We start from the raw sequence: 12,583 nt of genomic DNA, 5'->3' as shown, positions 1-12,583 counted from the left end.
CAAGGACAGCAAGCAAAACACATGGATACAGTGAACAAGATAGTCAATAACTTCTCCAATGTGAGGTCTTTTAAAATAGGTTCATTCTTTCATGATGCCAAAACCCCTAGGTGATAAATCAAAAGGTTGTTCCAGAAATTATTATTCAATTCTAGGTCTGCAGGATATATAATAGCCAACTTGTCGGGTTGTTTTTACTGAATTTGTTTGAATTGTCATTAGACACAACCATGAAACTCAAAATGTCTACTTGACTCTATTTTGTAACCTGAAAAATACCCAGAAACCCTTTTTATTTTCTTAACAAAATGGCATGATATTATTTAGAAGTTGGAGGGAAAGCTTTTACTGCTCGGCCTGTAAAAAGAAAACAGCACAACCAGCAGAGCAGCTGACAAGTGACACAAATACAGTACATACTAATGTGCAGAGAGAAACAACCTTGAGAATTTAAACTGGCTGCACCAGAAAAAATACCTTTATCCAGATATGTGGTCCCTCATGAATTATACTATTATTTTAGTTGATTTTACCTGACATCACCCTATGATTTTCTTCAGTGACAAGAAAATTGCAGCTGGCCCTTGACAGTCGGTCACAAATTGACTGAACAAAACAAAATCAAACAGTGAAGTAATCCCCAAGTAAATTTAATGAAACCGAAATCCCAAAGGGCAGCACACTTCTGTAGGCAATGGTCTTATTTAATAAATTTTTCCCTGCTTTCACTTTTAGAGCTATATTTACACAGACAAATTTAATTCATTGGGCTTACATTTCCTCTTCCCCCTAGTTTGTCCACCAGGCACATATGGGAAGGACTGTAAACAGGTATGTCAGTGCTCAGCTGAGAATGAGGACTGTCACCCAGTCAGAGGGAGATGTACCTGTCTGCCTGGCTACCATGGAAACCGCTGTCATCTCCGCAAGTGTGTTCTGTGCTTTAGTTGTATTTCTCGAGGAGACGCCGACAGGGTGGGTCATGCCTCAGAATGCTAAAGGGCAGATGTTAATTCAAGCTTCTAATTCACAGCAAATCCTGTGGGAAAGATTATTGGAATAGTTGAAAACATATACATTCTTATGTACCTTGTTCTCCTATTTTGCCTTTTCTATTCAAAATATCCCCAAGGAAAAGACCAGAAATAGATAAAGAGAAAGAAATAAAGAAGAAGATATGAACTGATTGTTATAAATCTGTATACAGCAAACGGCAACATATTTAAAGAGATTCATAAAACAAGTTAGTTCCAGGATCCGCTTGGGAACAATCAAATTAAACAAATTGTTAATCTAGAATGAAAACAATGACTTGCTGAAAGGACAAAATGCCAGTTGGCTCATTGTTGTGGAGTAAAAAAGAATGGTCCCTAGACCAAACACCTTACATTGATTTGTTAGGACATTTTAACATCGAAATGGTTATAGGAAAACACATGATAAAAAGTCCCAGGGAGCATGTTAAAATGTTCAGTCAGCTACTTAATTTTTAAGCTTGTAATTATTTATAATGTACTTTTTATAGGTTTAAGAATAAAATGATTTGGCCTCAGTTTCATTTTTCCCCCAACTTGGCCATTTCTGTTCTTTGCTCCCCAGTCACACCTACAGCAGATTCCTTCTACTTTCCTTTCCTTACTCTGCAACTATATGGATGATTGTTGGATTCCCCCCCACCCCCGAATCACCACTTATAAAACATAGACTCGTGGTCAAGCTATTGATTTTAATTTTCTACAAGCCATCGAATGTATATTTTGAATATTACTTCTCAGATTTGTCCTAATTTTAGACATTGCCAGCTAAAAACACAACTAAATGTGTAGGAAAATGGTTTCAATTAGTATTTTGTTTGGAACCCATAGTCATTGCAGTTATTCAAACTTAAAATGAAGAACTAAGATACAAAATCAGTAAAATGTCTATTCTTTTGCAGTTATGGCAAATTTCAGGCACTCTTTTGCTGGAGAAAGAAGTTATTCCCCCACATTTGATTTTGTCACATTTCTTAGGAAGAATTCTTGATATCAAGATATCTGTTCTTCTTGACATCAAGGATATTTTATCTTAATAAAATAATATCAAGTTACATGTAGCTGGTAGTACTTCCATTTCAGACGGCAAGCTACCTTGGGTTGAAGGAGGGTAGCTTCGCCTTGTAAAAGCGGGGCTGGATCAGGGAGCTGCTCCCTGACTAGTCAGATTGGCTTAGTTCCAAACAACACGTGGTTAGAAGTTGCTACAAAGTTTCCTTGGCAACATCCACTGTAATTACAGGACTATGAAAAAGGGTTCAAGAAAATATCCATAAAAGGTGTAGCTGGCTCAAAAGCAAAAATTTCAGCAGCCAAAAACAACTGGGCTTTCATGGTCTCAAGTTCAGAGTTGAGAATCAGAATTTTCTCTCAACAGAGGTCAGAGAAACTTGTAGTAGGCAACCCACCACTTGTCCGTAATTTTTGTGTGTGTGTGTGTGTATGAGGAGGACTAGCCCTGAGCTAATATCCAATGCCAATCTTCCCCTTTTTTCTTGAAGAAGATTGGCCCTGGGCTAACATCCATGCCATCTTCCTCTACTTTATATGGGACACCGTCACAGCATGGCTTAACAAGCAGTGCATCGGTGTGCGCCCAGGATCCGAGCCTGCGAACCCCGGGCCACCGCAGCGGAGTGCGCACACTTAACCGTTTGTGCCACCAGGCCGGCCCCTTGTCTGTAATTTATAATGGGCAGGTCAGTCTCAGTGTGTGGGTAGTATGTGGGAAAAAACAAACTGCCCAGTAGATATAAACTCATCATGCTCTGTATTTCATGATTAATGAGAAATTGAAAAGTGACTACAATTCTGAAAATGTTTTATTTCTCCAATCTGCAATACTCACTGTTTATAATAACTTTTTAACCATTTAAACCATTTAACCATTCGAGTCCTCTTAAAATGACGAGTAGTGTTCATAAGAATGCCCCCAACACTTGGTATAAAATACTGTAGGAAACATGGGCCACAGACTAGCTCACTCATGCCAGGAGGAAGATATCAAGACATTGCTAGAAACTTGGCTCTAATGCTCTTGCTCATAGCAAAAAAAATTAGGACAAACCAACTCTTAATATCTCTTTTAAGAATAAAACAAAATTGAGCCAGCCCTGATCGTCTAGTGGTTAAAGTTTGGAGCTCTCACTGCTTCAGTGGCCCAGGTTTGTTTCCCGGTCACAGAACCATACTACCCATCTGTCAGTTGCCATGCTGTGGCAGTGGCTCACATAGAAGAACTAGAAGCACTTATAACTAGGATATACAATCACACACTGGGGCTTTGGGAACAAAAAAAAAGAATAGAACAAAATTGTATAATAATGGGTAGTGTATGTGTGAGTAACCTGGTCAAATACTAGGAAAACAGACCCTGTGAAAAACAGATTCATACCTTTCAGTTGCTACAGAGCTAAGTGTCTCAAGATGCAGTTACAACCTTGCTTGTTCTAAGTTTCTAATGAAACTACCAAATGCCATTCACATCATCATAGTATACAGTAGCCTTTAATATTTAAACAAATCAGAACTGTAAATTCACATCGAAGCTTCCTCGTAGTCAATGTCCTTCAGGGAGAGGGGATGGTGCAAGGATGGGAAAAAATAGTCACCCTTTAATGAAAAATAACTAAACATCCTTTGCCAGAGAAACAAAATTTCACGGGAGAAATAATTGTAAAGGATAGAGCAAAAGCCAAGTGATGATCAAAATGGAACTTTAGGAAATGAGAGAGGGGAGAGTGAATTTCACTCAAATAAGCCAAATGAAATCATTATGTCCTGGGTGTGTGTTTCCTTGTTAAATTTAGCGGACATTTGAGCAAGAGATGTGTGCATAACTCCAGAAATCAAACTTTTATGTAGCTATAGAATTATATGAGAAAGTGGAATTGTCAGTAAAATAATTTATTCTTGAGGGAAAAAAAAAGTTATGGGTGCTTCTGTAAACATGTACCATACTTCTGATATAAATGTAATGAGTTGTGAGACCAAGAGGTTAGCACGTATATTGTCTTTCAACAGATGGCATACTCATTAGTAGTTAATTTCATCAAGTGAATTTCATCAAGTTCAGTGTCCCAATTTCAAAAGGATAATTAAGTTGAAGGCTATAAATTACGTGATTTTTTTCTATATATGAAGAAGGAATAGCAAGGGGTGATTCTATTAAATGCAAAACCACCAAGATAGTTTGCAAAATGGGTATACATCAGAGGGAAACTATGTTTCCCAGGTAATTCAACTCGCATGAAAGTGATCCCAAAATATAGACTTTACATATATCAGTTATTTAATTCATCAAATAATTACACATAAGCTCTTTTTTCCTTTCAACTGTGATGCTGATTATTTGATACCCATGATTATATCCATAGTTTAACATTTTCCTCATTAATAAGTACATAAATGTCACTTTATGAGGTGTTGCACTTTTCCTTACTCACACAGAAATCCACGTCACCTTTCACTTCACAGTAATGTGTCCCCAGAATTTTCTATACCAATCAATGCTAATTAATTTAACCTCCTTTTTGGAAGCAACATGCCAGCAGTACACACCAGATTTCTTTGTTTCAAAGTCCACTTCTTCACCTTGCTTCAGGTGTATTTTCTCTAATATGAACCAACTAAACGTTCTTTTTAAGCATCGCACATACTAATGATAAAAACCATAGGGCCGGCCCCGTGGCTTGGTGGTTAAGTGAGCGCGCTCCACTGCTGGTGACCCGGGTTCGGATCCCGGGCTCGCACCGACGCGCTGCTTCTCCGGCCATGCTGAGGCCGCGTCCCACATACAGCAACTAGAAGGATGTGCAGCTATGACACACAACTATCTACTGGGGCTTTGGGGAAAAATAAATAAATAAAATCTTTAAAAAAAAAAAACCATAAAAATGTACATTTTGAAAGACTTCCTCAGATGGACATGAAAGAAGCATTTTATATCTTGGTGAACAGAAGAGGAGGAGGAGATGGAGACTCTTTTTTAATCACTAATTTTGTTTTTAGATACATTCTATAGAACTTTTGTGAGGGAGAAAAATAATGTTGGGAGGACCAAAGAATGTGCTATATCAAAAAGGGGTCAATTAGCTATGAGAACCAACATCCCTTTGGGAGGAGGGGATGACAGAGAAGGAGAAGTGAAATCTATCATTTTTCATAGAGAGGAATAAAGAAATACAACAGCTATCACAGAGAAATAACCTTTGGTATGAATACTTAAGTGTTTTGCTTTCCATCTCCATCATAAAGAGTTTTATTTTAAAACCAGAAGAGAAGGGAGGAAAGAAGCAGCACTCTGAGCTGAGGCTCAAGGTGAGAACAATGGGTTTTAGGACAGGATATACATGGAGATTATAAACAATCTGAATCTCAATAAAAACCATTCTTTGGCTTCTACCTCTAAAACCTGCTACATGTGAAATACTTTAAAAATGGTCTTTACCGTCTGATTCTTACCTAAAAATACAGGATAAAAGGAAAGGAAGCAAGGGTCATCTGGTCTAGCTAGTCACTTTTAGAGCTATTCTTCCAAGTGAAAAGATTTTCCAAGAGGAAGGACTTAAGAAAATACCAAACCGTTTGACTTAGGTCACCTTTCAGGTAGGGAAGGGATTTTGCTATGTGCCCTGCCACCATTAATGAAAATAATGGCTACTGTTGACTTCGGAGCTATCTGGGTTTGGAAATGTTTTAGATACTCTACTTGTTCACTCTAGTCCCCACAACAGGCCTATGATTTTGTTATTATCACATTTGGGAATGAAGAACCAGAAGGTCAAAGGAAAGACTTACTCAAGGCCATAACACTCGTAAGTGGATGATACAGGAATTAAATCACAGTCTATTCAAAATTTGCTACAGCCTTATATTTTAAATATATGACCAGAATAAAGATGGTCATCTTTAACAGGTGACAGAGTTTTGTGTGACAAATCACTTCACTCTGTAGGCCTCAACTTCCTGATCTTAAAATAAGAGTAGAACTAGATGGCCTCAAGGTCTCTTGTAACTCAAACTTCTATGATTTTAAGACTTTAAAGTACCAGACAGTTTATGCAGCAGGAGAATGTCCCAGATGGAAGTGCTTCAAAGTTAATCCATTGCTTGTATTCCCTCTACACTTTCTCTGCTGCGTACTTATCCTGTCTCTGCTTGAACTCCTACAGAGATGAGTAACTCATTACCTCCTGAAAAAAGCTTATTCCAGTCTTGCTCTTTCAGAAAGTATTTCCTTATTGAGATAAAATCTGCCTTCCTCCTTTTCCACAAGACTGCCTTTTCATGTTTGAAGACAGTTCTGTCTACTTAACTCTGTTCTCTCCTGGTTAAATATCCCCAATCTTTCAATCAGATAATGTGATCTTTAGCTCATTCTTTGTCCTGTTCAGTCTCCCTTTATCTTGAAATATGGCCATTTGTTTACCTCTTACACAGGTACCATCATGGTAGGCTGCACATTCATGGATATGAAAATAGAAAATTGAGAAACTAACAGAAAATGAAGGCACTTCTTCTATGCTTGGTGCCATTTTGAATTCTTGCTTGTAAATCCAGATCATTCCAGAAAAGACAAGCACTAATTAATGTGTAACACTTACACATTAATCAAAATACATTAATGTGTAACACTTACACATTAATCAAAATAATGAGTTTGAGGGTGGCCCACTGGCGTAGTGGTTAAGTTCCCGTGCTCTGCTTCAGGGGCCCAGGGTTCACTGGTTTGGATCTTGGGCATGGGCCTAATCACCGCTCATCAAGCCACACTGAGGTGTCGTCCCACATAGAGCAACTAGAAGGATGTACAAATATGACATACAACTATCTACCAGGGCTTTGGGGAGAAAAAAAGGAAAAAAGGAGGAAGATTGGCAACAGATGTTAGCTCAAGGCCAAGCTTCCTCAAAAAAAAAAAAAAAGTTCGTGTGCATTTGCCAAAAGTATTCCTACAATTAGCCTGTAGTTATAGGGCAGTATTAAACTATAAAAAATAAAAATAATGAGTTTATCTAGGCTGGAAAGAAATAGGCCTGTTTGGTGAATTGTCTCCTTTTTAGAGCATTCTCTAAAAGTGGATAGATTTCCAAGGAAGCTCAAAGTTAAGTTTCTTGCATCGTGTTAATGAGCAACATGAGAAACGTTATGTCCCCATCTACATGCCTTTCTAAGGCATCTATCTATATCATCTCATATCCCCATATAAGTCCGTGCCTCAAATCAATAACTTGAAGGTGACTGAAAATAACAAAGAACAGTCATTGGAATGTTGAGTTAACCACATGTCTATGGGCATGAATTTAAACACCGATTGCTTCAAGTTACAGTACCACATATGGTTTTATTCTCCTTCAATGGGAAGTCCAAAAGGCACTTATGGTCCATATTGCCAAAGGGCATGTAAGTGCCTGAATGGTGGCAGCTGTGATATCACGATTGGCACCTGTAACTGCCCTCCTGGTTTCATAGGGGCCGACTGCAGTCAAAGTAAGTCACTCTACCTGTTATGAAGTGGATATGGTAAAGCAAAGTTTTAAGAACTGCACTTAGAGAGTAAATGTTGTCGCAATTATTTTACTTAATAATTTACTGCAGTAACAGCAAACACAAACTAACCTAAATTCTGAGTTGAGGAGTACTTACATCAGGAGTTTGATTGAGAGCTGAAGTCAGTGAAGGCAGTCAAAGAGAGCCCTTTGGTCATAACCTCTTGCCCCAGCAATGCTGGACTCAAGTGAGGATTAGAAAATCTGTTTGGCAAAATCAGAGCACACTGGGGATTCCTGTGCACACAACGTCAAACTCACTGCCTAAAGTTCCACAATTTCATTTATCCTCAGCATTTTACAGCTCAAAATTAAGCAGTTCCCTACTTACCAAAAAGTAACCAGTCCTCTAAATCCCAAAGACCTTAACCATATATTCCAAAAACAACTATTGATGTAGAGTCTAAGACACAGGATGTAGGTTAAAGATCCATTAAAAACGCACTGGCTTGGACACCATGGGGATATACTTAGCAGTACATTTTGCTTTTATCAGATCTGCCATTTTCTGAATATTTGGACAGTATGCAAGATTGTGAAGATCTTTAAGGAGGATAGAGGAGGCAATGAGTAGGAGAGCGCATGATGGGGAGGTGGTCCTGACAATATGGTGTCTTTGACCTAGGGGCTGTTGATGAAGATGTTCACTTTGTGCTCCTGCATTGAGCTGCGCATTTATGTTTTTGTATGCTATTTTGTATCTTATACTTCACAATTAAAGGGTAAAAGAACCATCATTAGAATTTAAATTAACGATAGAAGTACTGTGATTGTGAACTTAAGGTTCCTTCATTTGGAAGAATGATAATGGACTTTGTGATCAGGCAGAGTACTAAGTTGTTAGGTGCTAAAGATATCCAAAATGCTTATCTTCCTCAGACAGGTAGTTATCTGTCTTCTTTGTATGAGGATTATTTTAATAATCCTGCCTCAGTACCCTGCTGTTCTTAGTATAAAAGACAAATAAGACAAAGTCCTGGCTTCAAGTAATGGAAAGTTGAAACCTAGGATACTGCCTCTGAGACCTCAATGGCCAAGTTATCTCTGAGTTAAAGCCAGCCCATAAACATCTCCTAATGAAGGTTCTGACTGGCTCCCTTGTGTTTGTTCTTCAAAGAGAATCGTTGGGAGACATTTGCTAATTTCCTCAGACCAAAGCATTTTCAAAAGCTATGGTTTCCCTGAACATTGAGAGTATTTTTGTCTTCAAAAAGCTGTGATCTTCTACCTGAGCACTTTTCCTTCTTTGCTTTGACAGCTAAGTAGGTCAGAGCCAAATTTGTAGTCCACTTCTTACAAGTTCAAAGAATTATGATATTCATTTTTATATGTCGTTAGTATATTTTCCTTTCACTTGATTCTCACAGGTATTTATTTTATCTTTGTGTGTTATCTCTATTTTGGCAAGCATCTCAATGAATTTGTGGAATGAAGTTTCAGCAAAACAAGCAACTGGATTAATACATTTGTTAATTTATCAATAAAATAATTTTAATTTATATTAATTAATTTAATAAATGTAATTTATTAAAGATAATTCAACAAATTTGTTGATTTATTAATAAATCAATGAATTTATAAATAAATTAATAAATACATAAATAAATATTTGGAGATGTGAGCATAATGAATCCAATATCAATGTATGGGCGTGTAAGCTGAAATTCCAGAATGGACTTTAAGAGGAAACATACTCAAGATTATTACATATCTTGAGTATATACATGTCACACACACACACATACACACACTTGCTAAGACAGCTGTGTGGTAAATCAAAACTGAGTTTATAAGAGTCATTTCTATCACATGTGTAAGTGTTTGACATTAGATATTTGGTTGGAAATTCCTGATGTCAACTAAAATTGCACTAAGTAAGCAATGATTTGAACAGTTTCTTTTTTTGTTTTGTTTTTTCAAAGTAATCTTTTAAAATTAAAAGGCAAACTGAAGGCAAGTCAGGGAGACCTATTTCATTAAAAGAAAGCTTATGTATTTACAAGTTTTTAAAAATTTTGACTGGCAAACTGTTTTAAGAAGTAAAATCTGGTTTTGTTTTGCTCCTTCCTGCAGCTTGTCCTGAAGATCACTACGGGCAGGACTGTGTCCAGCGGTGTTCCTGTGGCTCTGGACAGTGTGACCCAGTGACTGGAGGGTGCCAATGTCCACTTGGCCAAATGCAAGCCAGGTGTCAGCAAGGTAACAATGATGACAGGGTCACCTTGTCCATCCAGGCACCGACCACACTAAACCATGGAGGCAGATTTGGTGCCAGAGAATATAATTAAATGGGCATTGTTTACAACACTTTCTTCTTAAATGTGGCTTTCATATCGTGAAAGTACGTGCTCTGTAGAGCTATATAGGAAACAGCTTACTGGAAGGTAAACAAAGATAGAAAATAAAAACAAAGAATAATTTCTGCATACTCCTGACTAAGAGCAAATTTTAAAATAACTGGCTAACTTTTGTAAAACTGCCAAAAATTGTGTGTTGGAGATGTCTACTTATAAGAAGTGAAGAGTTTTATTTCCTCTTCAATGTGCAGAAGCCCGCTGAAAGCTGTAAGAAAAATGAGAGACAGAAGAAAAACATAATCTTTGTTTAAAACTACAAAACTTTCTTGTCCTAAATCCTAATATTTATCATCATCATGAAAATCATAACAGAAGAACCGTCAAGTTCAGTGAAACGTGGCTGTGCAGAGAGGATGCTGGGCCCCCTCGCTCTTGAGTGGGGCCAGCAGAGCAGCCACTTCTCCACGGCACACAGAGAAAGGCAAAACTAATTACCCTTTGTTGAAAAACAAGGGTTGGGCTCATGGGCAGGCTGCAGGCGCTTCCTTGAATTCTGCTGGACATCATAGAGTGGCAGGAAAAATAGGATAAAAACAAGACAGACAGACATATCATCTTTTCAACTCTGCACTAGGATGGAGGGGGCTCTGTGGCCGGTACGCAACCTTGCAACAAGAGGGAGGCTAAGCCGACACACACGCACGCACATCCCACGACTCTGTGTTCTAGGGAGTTTTACTCTGGGCCAAGGATGCTTCCTACCAGCTGAAATCATTTTTTTAGCCCCGAATCAAGACTACCCTCCCCAAAATAGCTAGTGCATAAAAAACTAAGCTGAAGCATAAAAAAAGAAAACTCTCCTCATTTTGGAAATAAGTATGAAACCATTCAAAGAGTTGGTTAGTTTCTTTTGTGCAAATTCTGTAAGAAGGATAGAAGAGAAAAGGAGTAGGAAAACAAAAGGCAGATGAACACAGAGCAGAGAAGTTTTGTTAGGGAGCATACAAAAACATTAACCAGAATCTCTCCCAAGAATTCAAAGGATATAATGTAAAAGTGTTCTCTATAAAATGTGAGTCCAATGCGGAGATGCAAGGGTTCATAGAATAAATGAAAACACAACAAAAGGAAATGAAAAAGGAAGTTGGCAGAGCTCAGAGAGAAGTGGAAATGAAAATTAAAGCTCACATCATATAAATGAAGGCCACATTGAATGTGGGTAGTAGGAAGATGGAACCTGCTGCTGGGACAGCCAGGGACATGGAGAATAGGCTTGAGGAAAGTGAAGACAATGAAATGGAAAAGAATAGAGAGACAAATGTATAAATGCAATAGAAAAATGTTGAAATATAATAGTCAAGATTTTTCTCTCAGACGAAAGAAGATCGGATGCTATAGATTGAATGAATACATTCTATTCCTGGAAATACTAGTTAGGATTGATCAAAGGCAAGGGGAAACTCCATTGGGGATAAAGGAAAATATGAGATCCCATGTGAAGAGGAGGGAAAAGAATCAGTCTGGCCTCATCCTTCACAGCAATATTCATTGCTAGCATGAGGTTTAATCAATGCCTACTAAGTTCTTAGGGAAAAATGTGGCTCAGGTATTTTATATACAGCTAAACTGTTATTTAAGTATAGCATGATGGAAAAAAAAACTGTTTATTTTTTTGTGTGTGTGAGGAAGATTAGCCCTGAGCTAACATCTGTTGCCAATCCTCCTCTTTTGCTGAGAAAGATTGGCCGTGGCCTAACATCCGTGCCCATCTTCCTCTACTTTACATGGGACGCTGCCACAGCATGGCTTGATAAGCGGTGCGTGGGTGCGTGGCCGGGATCCAAACCTGCAAACCCTGGGGGGCCACTGAAGTGGAACACGCAAAGTTAACCACTATGCCACGGGGCCAGCCCCAACAACTATTTTTAATAATAAAAAGTTGCTGGAATATAGTAGCCATAAAATATTTTGAAGAAACTATTAGAAGATAAATTTGAACAGCCAAGTAATAAGTGTAAAAAGACTATTAGTGAGCATAAAATCTATTTTAATTAGGGCTAAGTTTAAAACATATGTGGGAATTATGGTGAAATGACATAAGATAAATATTATAAATTATAACAACATTGAGATTTTAACCTAACTTTAACAAGCATAAGCTGGAAGGGAAGAAAACGTGGAAGAGTATAAACATGCAGATCTTTTTATCTCTTAATTTAAGGTTGTGGGATGGCCGGGACAGATCTATGTCAAAAGATAGTGTTTAAATATGATAACTCAATAAGTATGTTTAAGCATTTGAAGATAAACAGATGAAATAGATGAAAGTTATTTTAATAGTATAGGACTTGGTGTCATTGATTCTACTTAATTTGCCTTAAAAGCAAAAACCAAAAAAGAAAAATTGAGAGTTAACTTAAGGTATTCTATTACACATAGGATGACGATTCAACCATTAATTGTACAACTGTACAATTGTTTTTTAAATAAACAAAATTAAAACACTTCTTTCATTTGGTATGAAAGTTAAGTGCACCTCTTCAGTCAAATAAAGGCGAGAAAGAAAGTGTCATACGGAATGACTTCAGGTACGTGCTCTGTTATGTATTAACCAAATGCCTTTGGGCAAGGTAAAGAAAAAATCTCTCTACTGTCTCTCCTGCTAGCTGGACTAGAAAGAATGGTTGATGTGAAGTCAGGA

At 37.7% G+C, this 12,583-nt stretch overlaps 1 protein-coding gene across 1 annotated transcript in view; it reads left to right on the top strand.

The window, feature by feature from the left end:
* Window positions 1-12,583, top strand: part of LOC101390896 (uncharacterized) — a 584,743-nt gene that overhangs the window by 557,451 nt on the left and 14,709 nt on the right. The window contains 3 exon segments of the mRNA XM_087440065.1: window positions 794-929; window positions 7,402-7,526; window positions 9,659-9,784. Coding sequence (XP_087296191.1) covers window positions 794-929; window positions 7,402-7,526; window positions 9,659-9,784 — 387 coding nt within the window.

This window comes from Ceratotherium simum, chromosome 15 (assembly GCF_057802395.1).
Source record: "Ceratotherium simum simum isolate JZ-2026a chromosome 15, ASM5780239v1, whole genome shotgun sequence".
NCBI lineage: Eukaryota > Metazoa > Chordata > Mammalia > Perissodactyla > Rhinocerotidae > Ceratotherium > Ceratotherium simum.
Note: the sequence above shows the minus strand (reverse complement) of the source record. Positions and strands in the feature narration are given on the sequence as shown.